The following is a 25,882-nucleotide window of genomic DNA, read 5'->3' as shown; positions in this document are numbered from 1 at the left end:
ATCCTGTGTAAATATATATGCTACATATTTATATTACTAATCATTTATAATCCAAAATTTTAAAAAGCTTTGCAAATAAAAATCAGATATCTTGCTAATTTTCCAAGTTAAACCCATTTCTACAGAGCAAATCTGTAAGGTCAAACTCACTTACATTGCGAAGTTGTCGTATTTGCTCTCGTTCTTCCCGTAGATGTTCCATCTTTCTTCTCATTGTAAATCCTGGATCTGCAGCCCCATATTCCTGGCGAGTTGAGCGGCTAAAAGCTATAAAAACAGAAATTTCCTAGTTTATCACAAGGCTAATAGGAAGACTCATCCAGCGGTGAGAAAAGAGGCATGATAAAAAAGAATCAGTGCAAACTACATAAAACACTATTACTTATTAAAACATTCTAAATATTTTTATAGAATATAATTGAAATCTACTTATCTGCACAATTGAAAGCAACAGGGAACACAAGTGTAACGATTTCTACCACCTACACATGTTCTTATTTAAACATATGCTATTAGAAACTTATGATCCAGGTTAAAAATTATTGAACATAAATCAGCCTTTATTATCTTTAAAGAAAAAGGAAATTATTCTTGAAGGTCAATACAGTTATTCAGGAATAAAAACTATAATTCAATACCTTGCCAAGTAACATGGATCCATTTTCTTTTGGGCTTGCCAAATGCGAAAAGATCCCTTTTTAAAACCACAATATAATGGAGTGCTATAATTTCAAACAGTGTTTGGTCTGCTGGCAGAGTGGTCATTCTAATAGCAGTCACAGTAGAGTAGAAATAAGACTGCAGTATATCTAAGGCAAAAAGCTGAGGTTTCAGGAGCTTGAAGGTAAAGAGGAAGAAAGAAATGGGGAATGGGAATTGGAAAGACAAATAAGGTTAAGAGAAAATTACTTTTAGGAGAGGGGAAAGAACTATGTGTACTTAAAACTATGGAATCAATCCCACTTAAGCTGGAAAACTCTAGTTTCATATATAACCAGAAAATTTTATTTGCAGAATATATACTTACCTGATCTAGGCTTCAAGCCAAAAGGACCATGTGAAAAACCATCGGTTCTCTCATATTCCTAAAAAAAAAGAAAAGAAATAAAACCATTTTTCTTTCAAAATAACCAAGGTAGTTATTCATATCCATTCCAATTTTAGAAGTATTTGTTTCCATGATTAGTGGAGTACAGAAAGGCAAACGGCATTTCAATTCAAATTGATACATTTCACTTTTAAAAAGTCTACAAAAAAAAAAGTCTACAAATATTTGCTAATTGATCTGACTACATAAGCTTTTAAATACTTCTCTCTCATAGTATAAGGAAAAATAAAAATTAATGAATTATATAAAATAAATAGGTACTGGGGGCACCTGGGTGGCTCAGTCGGTTAGGTGTCTGCCGTCAGCTCGGACCATGATCCCAGGGTCCTGGGATGGAGCCCCACATCCGGCTCCCTGCTCAGCAGGGGAGCCTGCCTCTCGCTCTGCCCCTTCCCCCTGCTTGTGCACTCTCTCACTCTCTCTCACTCTCTTTCCCTCTTTCTCGCAAATAAATAAAATCTTTAAAAAATAAATAGGTATTATTTTTTTGAATGAACAACCAGATCAAAGCCTCTACAAAGTGAAATAAGCTTCAGTGAAAAAATAAGTGAAATTAGCAACATTCACTCAGTATCTACTATGGACTTGACATTTAGTAGATAATATGAGGCAAACCTGCACATTCATACTAATAGGGGGTGACAGGTGATACTAACAGATGATAAATTATCATCTCTTCTATTTGAATACATTGTTCCAAAGTGCTTTCACACAGTGGTGTGCTGTGGAAAGAAATAGTATATTTTAGGGGAGCCTGGTTGGCTCAGTCATTGAGCTTCTGCCTTCGGCTCAGGTCATGATGTCAAGGTCCTGGGATCGAGCCCCACATCGGGCTCCCTGCTCCACAGGAAGCCTGCTTCTCTCTCTCCCACTCCCCCTGCTTGTGTTCCTTCTCTCGCTGTCTCAAATAAATAAATAAAATCTTTAAAAAAAAATACGTATATTTTAAAAATCTGAGCTTGGAGTTAGAAAGCTTAGGCTAACTTTTGAGCAAAACATTTAATTTCTCAGGGCTCTTGGGTGGCTCAGTCAGTTAAGCATCTGCCTTCAGCTCAGGTCTTGGGATCAAGCCCCACGTTGGGCTCCCTGCTCAGTGCGGATCCTGCTTCTCCTCTCCCTCTGCCCTCCTGCTCGTGCTCTCTCTGTCTACCTCAAATAAATAAATAAAATTAAAAAAAAAAATTTAATTTCTCTGTGACTATTTCTTCATATTTAAGATGGGGTGTTTGTTGTGAAGATTAACTAAGATAACTAAAAGAAAGCACTTTGGAAATTTTTTTTTTAAGATTTTATTTATTTATTTGACAGAGAGAGACACAGCGAGAGGGGGAACACAAGTAGGGGGAGTGGGAGAAGGAGAAGCAGGCTTCCCGCAGAGCAGGGAGCCCGACGTGGGGCTCGATCCCAGGACCCTGGGATCATGACCTGAGCCAAAGGCAGATGCTTAACGACTGAGCCGCCCAGGCGCCCCAGCACTTTGGAAATTGTACAGTGATAAGAAAACGTAATTTCAGCTGTATCTTTTTTAATATTTGCAATAACTGTGAAGCAGCTAGAGTCTGGGCTTCAGTCACTTGTCTACTATTTATTGACCGGGGTCTTTGGGAAAGGTTACCAATCTCTTTAGCTATAGAATCATGAGGATAATACCCAGCTCATGGGACTACTTTAGGTTCAAGTGTATAGGCAAGCACTTTGTTAACAGTATAGTACTAGGAGTGCCTGGGTGGCTCAGTCAGTTAAGTGTCTGACTCTTGATTTCAGCTCATGAGTTGAGGACCTGCAGTGGATTCTACGCTGGGCATGGAGCAGACTTAAAAAACAAACAGTATAGTACTATACTAGGGGTGCCTGGCTGGCTCAGTGGGTGGAGCATGTGACTCGATCTCAGGGTCTTGAGTTCAAGCCCTACGTTGTGCATGGAGCCTACTTGAATTTTTTTTTTTTTAATTTTAACAAAAAAATAGTATAGCACTATACTAATTGTTTTCACCATTTTCTTCCACAGACGAAATGGAAGTAATCAGAATTTTGTTGATTCTCTAAATCTTCTGTTGATTAACATGTTTTATACAGTTCAAGTTGAATATTAGTTGAGCCACCAAAACCCATGTTCATCACCCTATTCATCCACAAGCTCACAGTCTGTCTTCATTATTTTGGTTAAAGTGTTAGGAATTCCCCAAAATTTCACTTATCCAAATGTAAGCAAAATGTATTGTAAAAGCAATATAGAGGCGCCTGGGTGGCTCAGTTGGTTAAGCATCTGCCTTCAGCTCGGGTCATGATCCCAGGGTCTTGGGATCAAGTCCCACATCAGGCTCCGTGCTCAGTGGGGAGCCTGCTTCCCCCTCTCCTGCTCCCCCTGCTTGTGCTCTTTCTCTCTCTCTGTGACAAATAAATAATAATAAAATCTTAACAAAAAAAGCAATATAATTTATTTGAGAAAACTGGCACTAATACTCTCTCCATGAGCACAGATCACAAAATCATAAGGCAACTAGGGAACTAGTCACTGATATGCTTACATTTATTATAATTGAAAGTAAAAGAAAAGATTAACAAGAACATGTGATAAAGACTAATTTTAGGATATCCTAATTTAAATTACTTTCTAAAAGGATGCAAACCATTTTACTTGCCATATAAATAATTTAGAAACATGTTTATAAAGCTAATATCCAAATCCATTTAAAAGTTTTATAATGCAACTCACCCAAAACAAAAGACAAATGATCCTGGCTTTTAAAAAAAAATTAACACCACCTATATAAAATGAAATACTATCTATGTAATTAGCCAAAGTTATATGATGAATATGGATGATCCAAACATTTAGAGAAATTTCTGAATTCACCAAGTGAATACATAATCATTTATTTACTAATGCCAACACACTTTTAGAATACTAAATAAGGTAATCTGAAGTAGAACAAGATACTGTTTTGAATTTTTTAAATTTATCTCTTTTTCTAAAGCAATGGGTCTAACAAATTAGAAGAATCAATCATTCAAGCCACCAGAATATTTGGGTGAGATCTCACAAATGCTAACTTTCATCCACCCTTTCTCCCCATGCTCCCCCTTAGGTCTAAGATGCCAGGAAATGTGTACCCTCCTGTCGATAGGAACAACCCACCACAGGGAAGTTTCTCGTGGAAAAAGGAAGTTTCTCTTGCATTGCTTTCAGACCTAATTGGTTACGAGAAAAACCAAAGGCCATTGCACAATGCTGAAGTATTACTTCTTTCAAATTTAAAATTGCAAAGCTATTCTTATCATTTATTTCAAAATATAGATGAATTATAAAACATAAGAATTTTATAAAATGAAGTCTTCTCTATGCTCTATAGGCATTTTCCAATAAGTAATCCAGGTGATATTATTATTATGAATATTTGTACAAAAGATGGTGTTCTTAGAATTTTTTATAGGCTAAAAAAAAAAAGAATTTTTTATAGGCTAGGTTTGTACAAATTAACCTGTGGATTTTTTTTTTTAAAGATTTTATTTATTTATTTGAGAGAGAGAATGAGATAGAGAAAGAGAGCATGAGACGGGGGAGGGTCAGAGGGAGAAGCAGACTCCCTGCCGAGCAGGGAGCCCGATGCGGGACTCGATCCTGGGACTCCAGGATCATGACCTGAGCCGAAGGCAGTCGCTTAACCAACTGAGCCACCCAGGCGCCCCAACCTATGGATTTTTTTAAGTGGGTGAATAAATTATATTGTTTGAAAGAAAAAGAATGATGAGACTAGAGAGAAGAGACAAGGAAGTAACCTATGTAAACACATATAAAAACAGAACTGGTACCTCAGATGATACTGGAGATTGTGGTGACATATTAGCATTATCAATGTCTTGCTAAAATATAAAAATAAAAAGATGAAAGATGAAATTAAAATACAAATGATGATTTAGACATATAAAAGAAAAACTGAAAATTGTTTTGACCAAGTGCTAAAGGAAGAATCTGGAAAATACCATCATCAACCACCTTGCCACTCAAAGTGTGGTCTGTGAACTAACAGCATGGAGCTTGTGAGAAATGCAGAATCTCAGGCCACCCTAGATCTGCTGAACCAGACTCTATATTTCAATAAGATCCCCAGGTGATTGATTCATAAACATTGTAAGGTATCAAAAGCACTATCTATTCACATCAAATATTTCTATAAATCTATTTCCTTTAAATAACAAAAATGAAAAAATCTTCCCATATTTCTTAGAAGAGATCCATATTTAGGATTAATTACTGACGGGAAATGCCAACAAGACGCCACAATCTGAGAGAGGTACATTGAGGCATACAAAATTTCCATCACCCCAAGTAAGAACGTTTTATGTGGAAAATTATGTGTATCTAATATAGGCTTAAAAGTAATCACAAAGAACTTAACTGCGTAAAATAATATTAAATGGTCCATGTTTTTTGAATGACTACTACCAACCAAATACAAAAACCTTCACATTTAACCTTGAATATGCATACCACAAAGGACATTTATTCATCATTCAACAAAAGATTATGGGCTGCCTACTATATGTCAGACACAGTGCTAGACAGTGGGAATATTAAAATTTAGTAAAATACCATCCACTCAAGGATCTCTCAGTCTATGGGGAAGAGAGATTCATTTGTACAGGTAATACAACCTTCTCATGGCATATTACGCATGGCATATGATGAGGCACAGGTAAGGGGCACTTGGGGTGGTAGAGAAAGGCAAATTTCCTGAGAAAGCAAAAAACTGAGTAGGTGTTTACCAGAAAGAGAAGGAAGGGAACAACATTCCAAGATGTCCGAAAGGACAAGAACAAAGGCAAAGAAGCAAAAATGAAAGAAAACCTTTGAGCAATCCATATTGCTAGAGAGTACAGTGAAAGAAAGAGAAAGCAGGACAGATCATGAGCTGAGGCTGATGTGCTAAGCAGAGGCCTGATCAGGAAGGACCAAGAATTTACCTTCTAAGTGACAGGGACACAGTGAAGCTTTCTAAGCAAGGGAACAACCTGAGCCCATTTTTGTGTTCTTTGGAGCAATCATTGTGGCTGCAGGGAGGAAAATGGACTGGGAAAAGGGAAAAGAGCAAGGATGCTATTGTGGTGGTACAGGCAAAAAATGCTAAGGGCCTGTGCCAGGGCAGAAAAAGCAGAAATGTAGGTGGGGACTGTATTCAAAATATTTCAGTATCAGAAAGAAAAAGTAGGTCTTTGGTAACTGATCAGATATTAAGGCAGGAAGGACCAAAGTGGATATAAAATACAAAGGGACAGGAACAACAGCCAAGCTGCACCTCTAGCTCAGGGTTCAGCAAACATTTTCTGTATGATTCCATTTCCTAAAATTAAAGTACTCAACATCAAATTAACTACCAATCCCTCCAATCAAAAATACACATTTAGAGTGATGACACAGATCACTTAAAAATGCTAAGCTGCTGCATAATTTAAAATGGCGAGATAGAAAAATTTATAATAATGTGCAAACTGTAGCAATTTAATTTTAAATGTTAAAATAGGACACAAAATTTGTAGAAAAAGATTAATAAATTCCAAAAGAATCTCACTGACGACGAGGTTGATTCAGGAAGACAAAAGATGAGAAAATGTAAAAGACAAATGTTAATAAAATTCTAAAACTGAACTATTAGAAATTCTGTTCAAAATAAAGGATATATGGAAATTACATAATTAAATTAGTAATTGCATGATGATACGCAGTTTTTATTACTGGAAAAAACCCATGCATTAAATCACTAACCAAGAAACTGACAGAGGTATTACCTTTTACTTTGAGCCAACTACATATGAAAAGTGAACATTTTAAATAATTGCTACTATTACCCTCTTTTCTCACCTCATCGTTTTCATTGCCACTTGAACTCTTCCTTGATGATTTATACTGAAAAATATTTAAAACATACACTTTATTTTTCTTTGAACATATGAGTTCTCTACCAGTAAATTATAAGTGAGGTTTATTCATATTTTGGTACTTTTATTAAATTATCTGATACTAACTTTAATTATATAACCAGTTTAAACGGTCCTACCACTTACTAATAGCTAACACATACAGTGATTTCATGTGCAAGGCATCATTCTATATACCTATTAACATTTCCTTCCTGAGCCAATCCACTTCCCATTCATTCAGGTTTTCTATCTGAAAGTTGTCTTAAGCTCTCCGTTTTTCTTAATCCACTATATCCAAAACATCATTGTCAATTCTTTCTGTATAGTCTCTCAGACTTACTTCTGAATTCTTACAACCACCAATTTATCCTAGGCCCCCATTACCTCACACCTAGTTGGTAATCTCACTATTCAAAAACGCCATCTATTGTTAAGAAACCTACTGATTTCAGGTAAGAAAAACCATTATGTTAGGTATATATATTGACTATACAATAACAGTAATAGTGATAATAGCTAATATTTATATAAGTGTTTACTATATACCAGGCACTGACGAATGTGTGTTACATATATCAACCCATTTAATCGTCCTAACAATGCTAAAGTAAATACTATTATCTGTATTTTATACTGAGGCACAAGGTCATATGCTTAAAATAAAAAATGCTAGTATGTGGAAAAGCGCTTGTTTTTAGAATCAAGAATTAAAGAAATACAGTGTGACAACCATTAGAGTTCTTGTTTTAAAGTCCTCTAGGGTTCTTATTTCTAAATCCTCCTCACCACAAATAATCCTGCAAATTAGTGGCAGATTTAAACACTCCAAACACTACTTTTAACTCATGACTCCCCTACTGAAACACCTACTTTCAAATTATGTTCAAATTTCTTTACCTGGCATTCAAACTTCTATTTAATAGCCCCCTTTACTTATGCAGCTTTATATTCCTTAACTCTTGGAAAACTAGATAATCTACCTGATAGCTCAACCACAGATTGGGAGGCAAGCAGTATTAGGGATTACAAATACAGATCTAAATTCCTTCATTGTCTCTCCAGTGATTTATGACAACCATCACTAATCTACCAGGGTGCTCTTTCCAGCTGATCCCAGACATTGTCTCAATATGTTTGCAACCCAATGTTCCAGATAGCCAGTGAATGGAGTTGGCCTGTGTGAAAAAACCTACTTGCCATCCCTAGGCATGATGCTTGCTGACAGTATGTATTCTTGGTTCTACTCTACTTCAACAAAAGAGTGACATTTGCACAGCAGACCCTAGGACCTGAAGATGGCATCAGTCATAACAGTAAAGGAGAAAAACTCATGGACATCAAAACAGAGGAGCTGCCAAGTTGAATACTGTTGCAGGATCTCACCCCTAAAGGCACGGTTGGATTGTTTCAAAGAGGTTACTACCAGTATCACAAGTATGTCAATGTGAAGAAAGGAAACATCATTGGGGTTTCTATGTTGCTGGCATCTTACATGCTTTCCAACTATTCCCTTTCATTCAAGGAACTCAAACATAAACAGCTACACATGTATCACTGAAGAGGGCTCACTGTGGAGAGCGCAGTCTGCATTCCTGACCATGACCTTCTTTGTCAGGCATCCCTGATATTTGCTGAATACTTTCCTATTTTAACTGAGAATTAATACCTGATAAAAGATGACTGGTACAAAAACAAAAACCAAAACAAAAGAATGACATTGGAGTGAATAATAAGCTAATATTTATTAAATGTATACTTTGTGGCAAGTGCTATTCTCATAACCACTTTACATTATCAAGTAATTCAGTAGTTTTAAGAATCCTGTAAAAGAAGATACTATTAGAGTCATTTGAGGATAGAAAAAAAATTAAGCTCAGCAAGGTTACGTGATTTGTCAAAGTCACACAGTTAGTCAATATCCAAGTTAAAAACTGGAACCAAAGTGGTTTGATCCTAGAAGCCAAGGCTCTTAACCACTATGCTATACTACCATCTCTAAATCCTGAATGATTAGTATAAGTTTGCCAGGAATAAAAACGGCTAGTGGGCATTCTCAGAAGAAGGAAAGCACAAAGGAATTAAAAAGCTCAGCCTATGCAGAAAACAAAGAGTAGCAGTATGGCGGGGTGCCTGGGTGGCAAAGTCGGTTAAGCGTCAAACTCCTGGTTTCAGCTAGGGTCATGATCTTAAGGTTGTGAGATCGAGGCCCCCATTGGGCTCCACACTCAGCGGGAAGTCTGCTTGAGATTTCTCTCTCCCTCTCCCTCTGCCCCTCCCCACCCATGCTCTCTCTCTCTCTCTCTCAATCTCTCTAAAAATAAATAAATAAATCTTTAAAAAATAATAGCCATATGGCTAGAGAGGAGAGTGAATTGTGGCAGGTAATAAAACTCCGAGAAGTAGGTGAGCGTGGCGTCTTAAGTTTTTAAAAGCCCAAACTTTGTGTTACTGATAATAGCCAAGAAACAAATTTAAGCCAGGGATTTCTCTAAGGACTGTGAAACTCCAGAAAGGGGGGCAAATTAACAAGTTATTACAATTGCCTAGACAAGAAAGAATGAGGGTTCCAACAAAAGCAAGGGCAGTAGAGATGGAGAAGAAATGATGAATTGGAGAAAGGACATATAATTAACATCCTGGTGATCAATTAGGTGAGAGGAATGAGAGAGGGAAAGATCCAGGAGGACTGATGTATAGAGCACAGACAACCAGACAGACACTGCTACTATTAACTCGAATAAAGAAGAGAGAGGAGGAGCAAGTTCCATGGGGGATAAGGGCAGGAGGGAGAGACATACCAAACTTGAAATACATGTAGGGCATCCAGACAATTAGAAACACAGGTCTGAAGACCAGGAAAAAAGCTACGGGATGTAAATTTAGACCCGCCAGAATATGAGACATCTGGAGTCATAAAAGCTTCAGAGAGAGTTTTTAGGGTAATGAAAAGAGGATGAGCCCCTAAGAGCAAGCAGAAGCAAAGTCAGAAGAGAAGTGAAAGAAGAACATCCAAAAGAAAACAGAAGAACCGAGGAAGAAAAATGAGATAGAAACCAGGACAGGAGTTTCACGAAGACCAATGTGGTGGCCATAGCTGTCAAATTCTTAGGTACATATTCTCTAGGTAAAGAGCTATTTCAATGGAGAAATGAAAGTGGAAGCCAGACTGTGGTGGGTTAAGGAGTGATCAGAAACTGGACATATAGAAATGGTAAGTCTGGCCCTAAAAGAAAAGAGACAAGGCAACAGCTGCAAGGGGACTTGGGGAAAAGTGCAGAGGTCTGAGCCCATGTATCAGATGGCAAGTAAAGAAATGGAAAGGATGTAGAAGAGTGAGTGAATAACTGATAAAGGAAAGAAAGAGTGTAATGAGGCCAAGAACATAGATAATGAGACTTGTATTACTATTACTCAACTACACTTCTAATTAAAAATATTCATTACATATGAAAACTTAGAGAGGTACTCCTTAGTTTGCATTACTGCACAGACTTAAAGGTCCTAACACCCAAAACCTAATATATGCACAGGTTTGAGAATGTTCTATAAGTCCAACTTTTATTGAATCAATTCAGCTTTCCTCAATTAGTATGAGTCTGAATAACTGAAGTTTATTATATCTAAATTCAAATAATATAGTAAAGACCAACTTACAAACCAGAGAAACAAAAAAGGTGTTGAGAACTGAGAACAACTGGTTATTTCACAAACCCAGTTGGCTTCCTTATTCCGGTATAAAATTAATCATGATCAGAGAAAATATATAAAAATATTTTCCTTGGCATTAGCCTTTAAATGAAGATATACTGTATTTATGAAATCAGATATGTATTTTAAGGGTCATTATAATGTTTTATCATAACACTAATAAGATATATTTGAAGACATATATGGCATTTCAATAAATCAAATAATCCTTAAAACTAATACTGTATAGTTATTCTAATGCTTTTTAACTTTCTTGTTTAGAAATCAATCAAGTGCATTTAGAAAGCCATGTATTATTATTTTTAGAAGAAATTAAAGCTACTAATTTATATTAAACATAATTTATCAAAAAATTAGATGTTCATATTTTGTTGTGTATCTTATTAAAAGCATTAATACCTTTCTGTAAAATACATTTGCCTTTCTGTAAAAGATTTTTAATAAAGTAATGTATTTCCTGAGATACCTCTGCTTTGAAAAATGCAGTGACTTTATTTTGGCCATGAGGACATTGTTTTATTTAGTAGAGTAGTAATCTATACAAGAGTGGTCTGGGAGTCTAGAAGAGTTACTGTAACTCTCCTCCAGTGATTTACTTACTCATATAATCTGACCCAATTTATCTTCTTGCTCACATAATCTGGCTAATATGTTGATACCTTTTTTACTTAGTTTCAGAGGCTTACCTGAAAAACATTACTATCCAAAATCAGTCTTGGCAACTGAGAAATAATAAATGAAGAGATCCACATACACAGACATACACACAAACACTTTCAATAAATATACTGAATAACAACAATGCCATTAATAATTTACCATGGAACACAAAGAAATCTTGTGGCTCAGTCATTTACATGTGTTAGGATAAAGTTGCACGAAATCTCCGTATGTTTCTTAACACCACAAAGCTAACGGGGCTATCACTGAGTGAGCTTGGTGATATTTGGATATAAATCTCTAAAGCAGTATATTTTTCCATGTTTAATCAACTATAAATCCAGAGTAAGTTCAGTAATATATCCTATGAATAAAACCTTTTGATTCTTGGGAGATGGGTGGTTAAGTAAGAAATTTTATTTTGAAATAAAGACACTTCATAGGTATCAATGACGTCTTAAGCAAGAAAATACTGGCGATTCTGAATAATGGTTTTAACTTAGAAGTAGTATCTCAGGTTTATATCTTTTTTTTACATCTTAGGAAAAAAAACTGTTGACATCCAATTTTTTTCAGTGTCCTAACACTGACATCTTCTGACTATTGAGGAGAACTACACATCTCCTTAAACTATTTCCCAATGACTAAAGCTTAATTTTGCACCCACTTTATTAAAAGCATGGAAGAAATTAACAATTGTTGAATGATGATAACGTAATGGACATTTCAAAGATTACCTCAATTGATCTCTTAGCGGCTTATAAAATAGAAATATTATAGGATGTATGTTTAAGCCTTAAAAAATAAAATATTTAACAAATGACGCTACTAAATCAAAGAACTATTTTTTTAAAGGCTCACTGAGGCTTCTATTAAGACTTTATTGAGAAGTTCACTTGGCTTACTGTATTTTTATAAACAATAAAACTATCGATTTGAAAGTTTTCATTTGATATTAGGCTATCCGCAGTAGATAAACAGGCAGTTTAGCATAGGCTCTGGGTTCAAATCTTGGCTCAGCTGCTTATTAGCTAAGTGACATAAAGCATATTACTTAGCCTCTCTGTGCCTTAATTTCCCCATCTATAAAATAGGAATGATAATTGTACTTACTTCATAGGGTTATTATGAATATTAAATGAGTTGATATTTGTACTTAGAACAGTACCTGGCACTTAGTAAGTGCTATGCAAGTGTTTTGATAAACTGTCAGAATTTAGATGCTTTTACTTTACTAGTAGATCAAATAAATATCAAAATCTCTTCCATTAGTCAGAAAAACTAAAATTTCCCCCACACCATCACTCATTCATCAGGTTTTATCTACTAACAAATTTTATTGAGGGCCTTTGTTCAAGGTCCTATAAACTGAAAGAGGAGATTCTGAAATAAATGTCAGAATGTAAATATAACTGCAGATCTGTAAAGACTTGGGATAAACAGACTTTCACCGTTACTGACCAGGGTTCTGTTTAGAAATGTCCTTGTTATTTTTCCCTTTTATTTCTTCATTATCTCTCATATTGACCAGGTAACATGAAGCTCAATAAAAGGATTCAGTAATTACTTGTAGGAGAATGAAACTTATCACAGACTTGCTATGACACATAACATTCTTGTTTTGGTCGTATGATACTACTTCCAAATATGTTATATTCCCATATAAGGAAACAGATCAATGTGTACAGATAACCACTTCACTCAAACAGAGAAAACCATGAAATATAATCTTATCCGTTAGTGATATAAACATCAAACTACCTATAATTTAGCACAGAACCATGTATTTACATAAAATTATTATTATTAGATAAAAATTAGGCTTTGGGAAACAGAAAGGTGCACAAAAACAAAAGAATTGGGTATTCATGGGGTAGGAAGCTTGTCTGCACTGTTCATCTGAGTCAGGAATTCCAATAATGGATTCTGACTAGTACTGAAGATTATGCTAATTCCACTGGTGTCTATAAACATAGCAGACTTTAAACACAAATGAATAATATTACAATATTTACAAAGGTATACACAGTAAAATTTCATTAAAAACCTGTTAACTAGAAATTTGAGATAATTCAAATAGTCTTAAGTTTTTAACTAAGATAAAAGATCATCTTAAGAAATCCAAGGGTGCAAGAAGAAAAAATGGGGGAGAAACACTTGTAAGTATTTTTAGAGCCATGTAAATAGCATTTATTTAGACAGAAACAGTTAAATGCTAATTGCAAATACATGCGAACTATATAGTGAAACAAATCTACTGAAAGACCTTTTCTAGGCAATTCTTTTAAAACATAACTACATATTGCTACAACTAGCAGTATAGCAAACATTCATCTTTCATGTCAAGTATCTGGTAAATCACAATTCACATTGATCTACAATGTCATTCTTAATTATCCTAAATTACTGAAATTTTATATATTTAACTAGATCATATTATCTATACCCATGCATGTGGGAAACCAAGATAAAATAACACATTTACTATACGTAACTAGTTATAGTCTACGTAATTAATACAAAACTTATAAAATCAAAACTAATAATTACAAAGTAAATTTTGCAATTTAATAAAGTACCTTGAAATATTCTTTTCTAATCTGTTTGCTCCGCCTCCTTTCTTCACTCTGCCAGATTATAGGTTGAGATTCTGGCCACTGCTGTTCATCTATTTGATCCTTCTGATTTTCTAAAGGCTGTAATGAGACAATTTCTTTTAACTAAATAAATGAGAACAAAATATTAGATATAACAGAAATTCATTTTCCTCTTACCTGCCATGTGAGGGGTGATAACGGAGAATTAACTTCATCTGCTGAGACACTACAAAATTAAAGATGCCTTAATATGTTAAAAAATTTAGAATTACCCTTAGGAATTTATTATGAACAATATAAAGTTGTCTCTTTATTTTTTAACCAGAAATCTAAAGAATTTACCCATGTCTATGGTTTGAACTAATAACATAAAACTTAAAGTCGACAAAATCATATTTAAGTTCCCAATCACTTCTATTCCTTTAAAAAAACATCAAAATGAGTTTATTTAATATCATCCTATGCAAAGGACTACTTTAAGGACTTTTTAGAGGCCAAAAGAAATGTAATACCTAGACATACAGTGAAAAAACAGAATGTTTATTACATTAAATCATTACAAAAAACTAATAATTTTATACAAATTTATTTTGTTCAAATGCCAAAGAGATTAGGGGAGTAATTCTTTGACTATTGAATTACAAATTATGAACCTCTAACCCTTCATTCTGACACACAGGGGCTATGGTAGAAATTCTTTTCATCTATTTTTGTCAGGAAAGTAGACCGCACATGTTGTCATTAGGTAAGAAGTTCCTTTGGAAAAAATACACAGACAAAATGCCCACTAGAGCTGTTATTATTCAACACTGTTGTAGAACTTCTCTATTGTACAGTAAGAAAAGAACATTTAAAAATTAGAGAGAAAGAAAGAAATTTTCAAAATTTATGGAAGACATGATTATCCAAGGGGGAAAAATCTATTATTATTAAAAGAAGGTTACCAGTTATAAAAAAAATATACAAAAGTTAATAGCTTTCTCATGTATCAATTATAATAAGCTATAAAATATATTAGAAAAAAAATTCATTCATAAAAGGAAGGAAAAGCAAAAATACTAGGAACAAACTTAACTTAGACATGCATAAAACCTACATAAAAAAAACTACCCATGTTGGGGCACCTGAGTGGCATGATCAGTTAAGCATCCGACACTTGATTTCGGCTCCGGTAATGATCTTGGGGGTGTGAGATGGAGCCTGCTTGGGATTCTCTCTCTCCCTCTGCCCCCAACCCTGTTCCCCGTTCCCGTTCATGCTCTCCCTCAAAAAAAAAAAAAAAAAAAAAAAAACCCTACCAATGTCTAGTAAGGAAATTGAATAACTGGAAAATTCTTAGAAAGACTAAATATTATAGGTATAACTTCTTCAAATTAATTGACAGCTCAAGTAAACTATAATAAAAAAACCAGAAAGTATTTTGGGGTTTATATTAAATATTTGATAAAAGAATTTCAAAGTTAATTTGGAAGAATGAATGATAAAGAAGAGAAAAGTTACATAATTGCATATATTCTATTAAATTAAAGTAATTAAATACTACTAGATCCGGAATTTATAGATTTTCCAGTGGGAGACAAGTACAGGACCACACATGTAACAACTTATGATTTAAGAAATGAAATTCACAATAGTCGTAGAAATGATAGGTTATGTAGCAAATAGTGTTGAAGCAACTGATTAACCAATTATAAAACAAACACAGAAAGAAAGAAAAACAGAGGGTGAGGAGGACAGGGAGTGAGAAAAAGAAGGAGAGAGGGTGCAAGAGAGGAAGAAAAAAACTAAATACTTTACCTCATATCAAATACCAAAATTAATGACTAAAAGATTTAAATATTAATAAAGATGAAATCACATAAATATATGAAAAATATGGGCAGTAATTTTTTAAATGTTGGGGCAGAGGGGGTATATGGAAGAAACAAACTAAATATTGACAAAACACAAAAAAATGTAAGAATTAGACTTTCCATCTGGCCAAGATAGAATAACAGTGATCAGATTTATACCGTGATGGAAAACACTAAAAGAACAGACAAAATATATAAAATTCTGCTTTCCAAGACACTGAGTATCAGGCAAGGAAAAAAAAAAAAGACATTTTATCCCTTACAGATGGGTAACAAACAAGGGAAACCCCATAACTGCATCAGGTTGCTGCAGGAAAAGAGTTTCTAGGCTTCTAGCCCAGAGAGGAAGAACCAGAGTAAGGCCCATGGGGCTCCCTGAACTGAGGAGACAGAGCTGGGAGCCAGGGTGAAAAAGATGGATGGAATTAACAGAACAAAGTAATAGAGAAAAAAGCAATGCACAGAGAAAGAACTTAAAAGTTCCACAGAAGCATTCTTAAAATTTTAACAGAGTACTGAGCCCTGATCATATGTATAAGAAAACTACACTAGGCAAAAGAATGAACAACCAGAAAGATTAGATAGAATAATTCTCCAACTCTGAGAGGACTGAGTAAATAATACCAGTTCCCACCAGCCAGACTGGAAAAGCATATAGTTCACGGGGCATCAGCTATAGTACTAAGAAGTCTTGCTCCAGTAGGGGGCCAAATCTGGTCCTAGACTAAATGCCACACTGATTCCACATAGTAAGTCATAAAACCAAATCCCACAAATATCAAATTGTCACCAAGTAATTTAACCACGTCCTAGAACAAAGTTCAAGAATATTTATAATACTGTAAAATCCAGCACCCAAGAAGGTAAAGCTCACAATGTCCAGCATTCAATCAAAAACTGAATCAGGTAATGTTCAGAAGCTAGAGGAAAAGACTAAACATGTTAAGTACAGACACAAAAGACATAAAATAGATAAAAATCAAAGTTCAAGAGATGAAAAGTACAACACCTGAAATTAAAAAAAAAAAAAACTGGATGGGATTAAATGTAGATTGGACATTTAATAGAGGGGAGCCTGGCTGGCTCAGTTGGTACAGCATGAGACTCTTGATCTCGGGGTTTTAAATTTGAGCCCCATGTTGGGATGGAGGTTACTTAAAAATAAAATCTTAAAAAAAAAAAAGAAATGATTAGTGAAAGTAAAGACTTAGTAAAAGAACTATCAAAAATCAAACACGGGGCGCCTGGGTGGCTCAGTCAGTTAAGTGTCTGCCTTCAGCTCAGGTCATGATCCTGGGGTCCTGCTTCTCTCTCTCCTGCTCCCCCTGCTTGTGCTCTCTCTCTCAAATAAATAAAATCTTTAAAAAATTAAAAAGAAAAATCAAACACAGAAAGAAAAATATTGAAGAGGACTGAACAGAAACTCAGTGATTGGTGGGAAACTTCAAGTAGCCTAATATAAATATAATTGGGGTTCCAGAAGAATAGGTCAGGGGACAGAAATTATACCTGGGCCCCAAAGAAGAAATAAGGGCCCCAAATTTTCAAATTTCCTGAAAACAATAAACCCACAAATTTGAGAAGCTCAAAGAACTCCAAGCAAAAGAAAAATGAAGAAAACTACACTAAGATACATCATAATCAAATTACTTAAAAACAAATGATAAAAAGAAAATGTAAACAGCAGCCAGAGAAAAACGAAACATTAGGTTCTATGAAACAAACACTCACAACAGAATTTTCATAAGAAACAACACAATCCAGAGGACAGTGGAGAAAATTCTTTAAAGTACTGAAAGACAGGCGCCCGGAGGGCTCAGATGGTTAAGCATCTGCCTTCGGCTCAGGTCATAATCTCCAGGTCCTGGGAGAGAGCCCCACGTCGGGCTCCTGGCTCAGCAGGGAGCCTGCTTCTCCCTCTCCCTCTCCCCCTGGCTCATGCTCTCCCTCTCTGTATCTCTGTGTCTCAAATGAAAAAACAAAATCTTTTTAAAAAATGTACAATAGGTACATAATAAATTCCAATGTTGATTTCAAGGAACAGTTTCTCCCACATTCAAAAAAAAAATAAAGTACTGAAAGAAAACAAAAATGTCAACCTAGAATTTTGTATCAGCAAAGATAGCTTTCAAAAATGAAGGTGAAACAAAGACTTTCTCATACAGAAGCTGAAAGGATTCAACACCAGCAGACCAGTAATAAAAGTAGTGTTAAAGTTTCTCTTTCAGGTAAAAAGAAAATTATACATGGAAATACAGAGCTACAAAAAGGAATACAGAGCTACTAGATAGAGATGGTAACTAAGGGAGGAAAGATAAAAGACATTATTCTGATTATTTAAATCTCTTTAAAGAAATAATTGAGGGGTGCCTGGGTGGCTCAGTCGTTAAGCGTCTGCCTTCGGCTCAGGTCATGATCCCAGGGTCCTGGGATCAAGCCCCGCATCAGGCTCCCTGCTCTGCAGGAAACCTGCTTCTCCCTCTTCTACTCCCCCTTCTTGTGTTCCCTCTCTCGCTGTGTCTCTCTCTGTCAAATAAATAAATGAAATCTAAAAAAAAAAAGAAATAATTGACTCTTTAAAGCAAAAATAATAACAATGTTTTATGGGGTTTATAACATATATATAAGTAAAATGTACAGCAACAACACCACAGAGGCCAAAGGGAAGAAAGAGAAGTATACTGTTGTAAAGTTATGCAATATATGAAATGGCATAATAGCACTTGAAGGTAGACTGCAATAAGTTAAACACTATACTTTATTTTTTTAATTTTATTTATTTATTATTTGTCAGAGAAAGAGAGCGAGCACACAAGCAGGGGGAGCGGCGGGCAGAGAGAGAAACAGGCTCCCCGCTGAGCAAGGAGCCCGATGCAGGACTTGATCCCAGGACCCTGGGATCATGACCTGAGCCAAAGGCAGATGCTTAACTGACTGAGCCACTCAGGTGTCCCAGTTAAACACTATACTTTAAACCCTAAAATAATCTCTAATGTACGATAACAAAAAATTATAGCTAATAAGCCCATGAAGGAGATAAATAGGAACTTTAAAATAAAATTAAAAAGAGGAAAGATGTCTATAAAGGATAAAACAAAAACACATTAGAAGATGGTAGATTTAAATACATTAATATCAATAATTCCATTAAATATAAACAATATTAACACTGCCATTAAAAGATGGTCAGATTAAATTAAAAAAGGAAGATGCTAACCATATGCTAAATACAAGAAACCCACTTTCTCCACAAAAACACAAATTGCTTAAAAATAAAAGGATGGAGAAACATGTATCTATCATGTTAACACTAATCAAAAGAAAGCTGAGATGACTATACAATATCAGAAAAGTAGACTTCAAAGAATATTACCAGAAATATAAAAAATGTCATTTCAAAATGACAAAGCTATAAATTCACCAAGAGGACACTACAGTCCTAAACATTTATGTATCTAACACAGAGTATATGAATATATGAAGGAAAAATGATAGAACTTCAAAGACAAATCTCCCATTAGTCTTGGAGATTTCAATAGTCTTCTCTTAATAACTGATAAAACCGACATTGTAGTGTGCCAAGGGGGTGGTGTGGTGGTGAAGACAAACAGTAAACAAATAAAAGAAGTATATATTCAGAATGCCAGATGGCAAAAAAGTATAAATTTAGAATGTCAGAGGGTATTCAGTTCTTTGGAGAAAAATAAAACAAGGTATGGGAAAAAGGGCAAAGAAGTGGGGGAGGCATGCTCTTTTATTTAAGTTGTCCAGGGAACCCCTTGCTGATGAAGTAAAATTTGAGCAGAAACCTGACTCCAAGGGAATAAGCCATATGGTTATCTAGGGGGAAATCATTTCAGGCAGAGGCAAAGCCTTGAGGGAGCAGGAAATGCCTGGTGTATTGAGATGCAACAAGGAGACCTAGTATATAGTATAGCTAGAGAGGAACTAACTAACCAGGAAGACCAGGCAAGAGAGGAAGACAGGAGGGAGCCAAATAATGTAGAGGTTTGTAAGTCCTTAAAGGACTCTAGTTTTTATTCCGAATGAGATGGGAAGTCATTAGAGAATTATGAAGAGTGATATGATCTGACTTACATTTCAACAATCTGATGCTTTTTTGAAAAACAGACTAAAGGAAAGCAAGGGCAGGAAACCCGTTAGGAGGCTTATGTAACTGAAGTTGAGATGGCTAGAGCTGAAAAAAGTCAGAGAAAGACCTATCATATGATTTCACTCGTATTTGGAATTTAAGAAACAAAACAGATGAACATAGGGGAAGGGAAGGAAAAATAAAATAAGAGGAAAACAGAGAGGGAGGCAAACCATAAGAAACAGTTAACTAGAGACCAAACTGAGGATTGGTGGAGGGGTGGAGGGGTGGTGGGTGGGGGGATGGGCTAATAGGATAATGGGTATTAAGGAGGGCACTTGTGATGAGCACTAGGTGTTGTTAAGTGATGAATCAATAAATTCTACTCCTGAAACCAATATTACACTACATGTTAAGTAACTTGAATTTAAATAAAAACTTGGAAGGAAAAAAAAGTAAAAATAATAAAAATAAAGAATAAAAATAAAGAATATTTTTAAAAAACATGGCAAGGGCTAGGGTGGTAGGTGTGAAGGTTGTAAGAGGTGATCAGATTCTGGGTATATTTTGAAGGTACAATCAACAAGATTTGCTATTGGATTAGATAAGGCATGTGAAAGAAAGTGACATGTTAATTCAAGGTTGACTCTAAGGTTAATGAGCTGAGCAACTATAAGGATGAGTTGACATTTTCTGAAATGGGAAAAAATACAGGAAAAACAAATTCAAGAGGGGCGCCTGGGTGGCTCAGTCGTTAAGCGTCTGCCTTCAGCTCAGGTCATGATCCCAGCATCCTGGGATCGAGCCCCACATCGGGCTCTCTGCTCCACGGGAAGCCTGCTTGCTTCTCCCTCTCCCACTCCCCCTGCTTGTGTTCCTGCTCTCGCTATCTCACTCTCTGTCAAATAAATAAATAAAATCTTTAAAAAAAAAAAAAAACAAATTCAAGACATACAAGGAGGGATTAAGAGTGTGGTTTTGGAAAGTTAAGTTTCATATACCTATTATACAACCACGTGGAGGTGCTGAGTAGGCAACAGGTTATACAACTCTGTGGTGTATATATATGTAACACATGCACGTGCAAATATTCATGCACACAGATAGAAAAAGGGTCTAAAGGGAAAAATACCAAAATACTATGACTTGTCATCTCTGGAGAGTGGGATAATAGGTGATATTTATTCATTTATTTGCATTTGCTAAATTTTACAATTTTTCAACAATAAAGCTACATTAATCTTATAATCAGGAAAATATTTTTTTTAATTTTGTTTTTAAAGAAAAAATTGAGCGATTGTTTTGAAAATGAGAAAAGTAGAAGCAATAGTTATGGGGTGCCTGGGTGGCTCAGTCATTAAGTGTCTACCTTTGGCTCAGGTCATGATCCCAGGCTACTGGGATTGAGCCCTGCATCAGGCTCCCTGATCATCGGGAAGCCTGCTTCCCCCTCTCCCACTCCCCAGGCTTGTATTCCCTCTCTCACTGTCTCTCTCTCTGTCAAATAAATAAATAAAATCCTAAAAAATAATAATAATAATAGTTCTATGAAGGAGAGGCCAGGATTAGATATCACACTTTTGAGGTTTGGGCAACTGGGTCTTTCTCAAGAGAATATTAGGAGCCTGGGGAGGAAGCTTAAGATGGGAATGAAAGGAAGTGAGGGGGAAAGGAATAACACAAACTTTAAGGAGAGCAAATATATAAGATAACAGAATCAGTATTTAAAAAGGGTGGGAGTGGGTTAAATCCAATTAATGAAATTTGAGTAGAGGAATGTTTCTAGACTTGAGTATAAAAAGTCATCTTTACACTTGAACTAAATTCTGAAAGCCTAAGTGAAAAAAAGAAGAAAAGGCAATCCCAGTAGAGAAACCAGGATCTGGAACACAGAGATGTGAAACCATGACAGAATAAAAAAACAAAGTACTGTTCCTAACAGCAAAAGGTGCCAGTGGAAGAGTGCATGCTAAGGTTTAAGGAAGGCAGAAACTCACTTCAATCTTACGGGTTAAGCATTTTCAGCTTTATCCTAAAAGTGATAAGGAACCAGTAGAAGATAATAAATGGCAGTCACACAGTTAGATGGTTTTAGAACCATCACTCTTACATCAGTGCAGAAGACAAACTTAAAGGTAGGCAAAAGTGAAGCATGGAGATATGTCTGGGGACTGTTGCAGTAATCCAGGAGGAAAAGGATGGGGCCTAAACCAACATACATGGCTGTGCTAGGAATGGAGAAGTTGGGATAGATGCAAGTAATGCTAGGAAGCTATAATTTTCAGGGCACCCGGGTGGCTCAGTCAGTTAAGCGTCTGCCTTCGGCTCAGGTCATGATCTCAGGCTCCTGGGATGGAGCCCCACATCGGGCTCTCTGCTCAGCGGGAAGTCTGCTTCTCCCTCTCATTCTCCCTTTGTGTGTGTTCTCTCTCTCTCTCAAATAAATAAATAAATAAACTCTTTAAAAAATATGGGGCACCTGGGTGGCTCAGATGGTTGAGCATCTGCCTTCGGCTCGGGTCATGATCCCAGGGTCCTGGGATCGAGCCCCACGTCTGGCTCCTGGCTCAGCGGGGAGCCTGCTTCTCCCTCCGCCTCTCCCCCTGCTCATGCTCTCTCTCTCTGTATCCCTGTCCCGAATGAATAAATAAAATCTTTAAAAATAATAATAAAAAATAAAAAATAAAATAAAAAATAATAAAAACAAAAATAAAACAAGCTATAATTTTCTGTGATTGACTAGATTGGGAGGGGTGCATAAGAGAGAGAAGTTTCCGATGATTTCAAAGTTGCTGATTTAGGTGACTGAGTAGTGGCACACTCACTCAGGCAAACGATATAGGAGAAGAAATAAATTTGGGAAAAAATAAGTTTAGTTTAGACTGTGAGGTATCCAGGAAAAGATATCAGTGGGATGTGTGAATCTCAAGGAAGCAAAATGTTCTTGTTACCATATGTTAAGACTTGGGGTTCTGGAACCAGACAACCTGAGCTTGAATCTTCACTGTACCACTTACTAACTGTATGACCTTGAGCAAATTATGGTAATTTCTGAGCCTCAGTTTTCTCCCTTACAAAATGGGGTAACAACAGTAACAACTTCATAGAGTTACTATGAGGATTAAATGAGATAAGACATCTAACCCAGTCAGAACAGTTTGCGTATAAAAGCATTCAAGAAATGTTAATTCTCTCTGTGTATACTGCTATACCCACCCTACCCCCAGCCTTGGACCTTTACACTCCTACAGGAATGGCCCAGGAATTGAACCTGATGCAAATTTTCAAACTGCCAAAAAGATAAATAGAAACTTTCAAGGTTTTCTAGTTCTCTGGAATTCATATATATTAACTTAGACCCTGTATTCATATAGAAGAATTTAGTAAAACTCAATTGAAATGAAATAAAAAGTGAATGATAACAGAACAAACACCATGATGAAGAAACACATTATTCCCAGTAGTAATGGTCATACAATAAATGGTTTGCTGAGTTAATAAATGCTTCTATCATTACAACAAAATGCAGGTATGAGCACAAAAAGAGATCAGATCAGCATTTTTGAATTTGTTTATATCGAAAGTAAATTTAATTGGTGCTAGAACACACTTCTTCATTAAATTATCTAGTTACATTAAATCTGTATCATTTATTCAGTTAAAGCCCACATATGGGAAAATCACTGTTAGAGAATCAAGTTTCATTATAAAATACTAAATATAAGGACTAAGATATTTTTATACCTCTTTTCGCATTCCATAGTTTGTTTTGGCTTGTTTCTTGGGACAGAAGTTGAATGATTAAGAATCCTAGAAGTAAATCAATATGTTAATTCCAAAACACATTAAAGAGAAAAGTGTTTACACATGATATAAAAAATCTCCATAATAAACTGCATCTGGTCCATGAAGATCTCTGCTAGAAAACAATGTTTACATATTATTTAGATCTAATGCCCATGACTATTATGAAGAAATGAAGCTCACCAACTCTTCCACGCATCTTCTTTTATAAACCTTTTCTCGAAACCGGGATATCTTCTAACCATGCTATTGCCCTGTGTGTATCTAACTTTTGGCTGAGACAGAAAAACAGATGCAGATTGTTTAGGTGCCATCATGACTGATTTCATTTTCCCAGCACAGCAAATGACACGAGTTATGTTGATGCAACAGATGACCATTTTGCCAAAAGCCAAATAACAAATCTTAATTCTAAATGTAAAGCCATGTTAAAGTTCAATTATTTAAAAAAAAGCTCACAAATTTATTAAACTTTTAGTACCCAAATGAAATGGTATTTGAAGAGAACAAAAAAGAGAAAGAACGACAAACCATCATGAGAGAACTACTTGTCCATAATTTTATAGAATTCTAAGTATTAATCTCAAAGTCAAAAGTAATGAATTAATAACTTTCTTTCACATAAGTCACTAACCTATTTAAGAGTTCTTAATATTTATTTACTATAGATTTAAATGTAACTTACTTTTCAATTTTAAAGTTTAGTCTTATAAGGAATATGTCTTTTATTCAAAAACCTTTGGATGTCAACTATCAAAACATAGAGGAGAAAATAATTTAAAATTAAAACCACGTATTTACTACTAAAAGATATCATAAGCTAAAGATAAGTTGGTAATTACAGAAAGATGGTTAACCTAAAGAAACCAATTTCCATTACCTCGGTTTCCTCACTAGCTTGGATGGATTAAAGCCTCCCTAGGAGGAAATCACAGTGAGGAGCAAAGGACAAGTATCACAGGCAAAGCAGTATAGCTTTGCACCAAACACCACCTTTATTCTTCTCAGTATGGACATATACTAAAATTGCATTTAATCCCGAAATGCAAAAGAACTAAGGTAAAAAAAATATCTAAGACTATTAGGAAGAAATACACCTTTAAAGAGTGATTTTTAAAAAGGAGATGTAACAGTGAGAACTGTCCTGAGGGGTGAATGTCAGAATTGCTGACAGCGGGAGGTGAGGGATCAAGCTACAATGCCCTCACTACAGTAAATTCTGAATTGTCCGCAAACCACACTTACTAGCATTGTAATTACTGATGTCTATAAATCAGACTGGAGCAGAAAGAAAAACAAAGTTGAGATCCACTTACCTATAAAATGTATTTTATATACTTGAGAATTCCCCTACGTAAACGCTTGTTTGTACATGGGTATTTAATGTTTTACTCTGTGATATTCAAAGTCAAAATAAACATCTATTTTATCTAAATATCTATTCTAGATTATTAACACATTTCCCTAACCCAGTTACTAGTACTGTATTTTAAGTAAATGACTATAAAATTCAGCTGCACCAACCTGGCCCCTTAATACTTAATGTTTCCACAAACTCTAGATACCTTGATGCATGTCCTGCTGCTCTGGTCCTCTGGAAGAATTTTTCACTGAATGATGCTCTATAACACAAAGGCCTCCATCTGTATTCACATTTCCCGTACATCAACCAAACCAAAAGATGGGAGAAGTAAGATGTTTTGGGAGAGGACAGGGAAGTCATTAGTAAAGCAAGCAAAAAAGAAAGAATGGATAGATTTCAAGGGTTGGGAGAACTACCTAATTAGTTACAACAAGCTAGAGGTTAACATGATGCCCCTCAAACTGGAATATTCATATATATGATCAGAAAAAAAAAATCACATGAAATAGGTTATGTATATAATTTCTGTAATTCTGAACCAAAATAATAAACTTCTCAAAATGTGATTTTCCGGGGCGCCTGGGTGGCTCAGTTGGTTAAGCGACTGCCTTCGGCTCAGGTCATGATCCTGGAGTCCCTGGATCAAGTCCCGCATCGGGCTCCCTGCTCGGCAGGGAGCCTGCTTCTCCCTCTGACCCTCCCCCCTCTCATGTGCTCTCTGTCTCTCTCATTCTCTCTGTCTCAGATAAATAAATAAAATCTTTAAAAAAAAAAAAA

The 25,882-nt window shown here is 35.6% G+C and overlaps 1 protein-coding gene and 1 non-coding gene across 5 annotated transcripts in view; both read right to left on the bottom strand.

The window, feature by feature from the left end:
- Positions 1-25,882, bottom strand: part of LRCH2 (leucine rich repeats and calponin homology domain containing 2) — a 100,148-nt gene that overhangs the window by 17,915 nt on the left and 56,351 nt on the right. For 2 of the 4 annotated variants that reach the window (XM_031039546.2, XM_006728245.3), the window contains exons 12-18: positions 23,683-23,748; positions 14,170-14,218; positions 13,975-14,091; positions 6,969-7,013; positions 4,922-4,972; positions 1,028-1,085; positions 155-267 (exon numbers count right to left, since the gene is read on the bottom strand). In XM_031039546.2, the coding sequence (XP_030895406.1) occupies positions 155-267; positions 1,028-1,085; positions 4,922-4,972; positions 6,969-7,013; positions 13,975-14,091; positions 14,170-14,218; positions 23,683-23,748 (499 nt within the window). The remainder of the gene's footprint in view (positions 1-154; positions 268-1,027; positions 1,086-4,921; positions 4,973-6,968; positions 7,014-13,974; positions 14,092-14,169; positions 14,219-23,682; positions 23,749-25,882) is intronic. The other 2 variants (XM_081808364.1, XM_006728246.3) reach the window with 2 other exon arrangements.
- Positions 4,215-4,343, bottom strand: LOC115944408 (small nucleolar RNA SNORA35). The gene has a single exon (XR_004078963.1). It is a non-coding gene; the product is annotated as a small nucleolar RNA SNORA35 (small nucleolar RNA).

The sequence above is a fragment of the Leptonychotes weddellii genome, chromosome X (assembly GCF_054177405.1).
Source record: "Leptonychotes weddellii isolate Sample4059 chromosome X, ASM5417740v2, whole genome shotgun sequence".
NCBI lineage: Eukaryota > Metazoa > Chordata > Mammalia > Carnivora > Phocidae > Leptonychotes > Leptonychotes weddellii.
The sequence above is the reverse complement of the archived record's forward strand: the minus strand, read 5'-3'. Positions and strand labels throughout refer to the sequence as shown.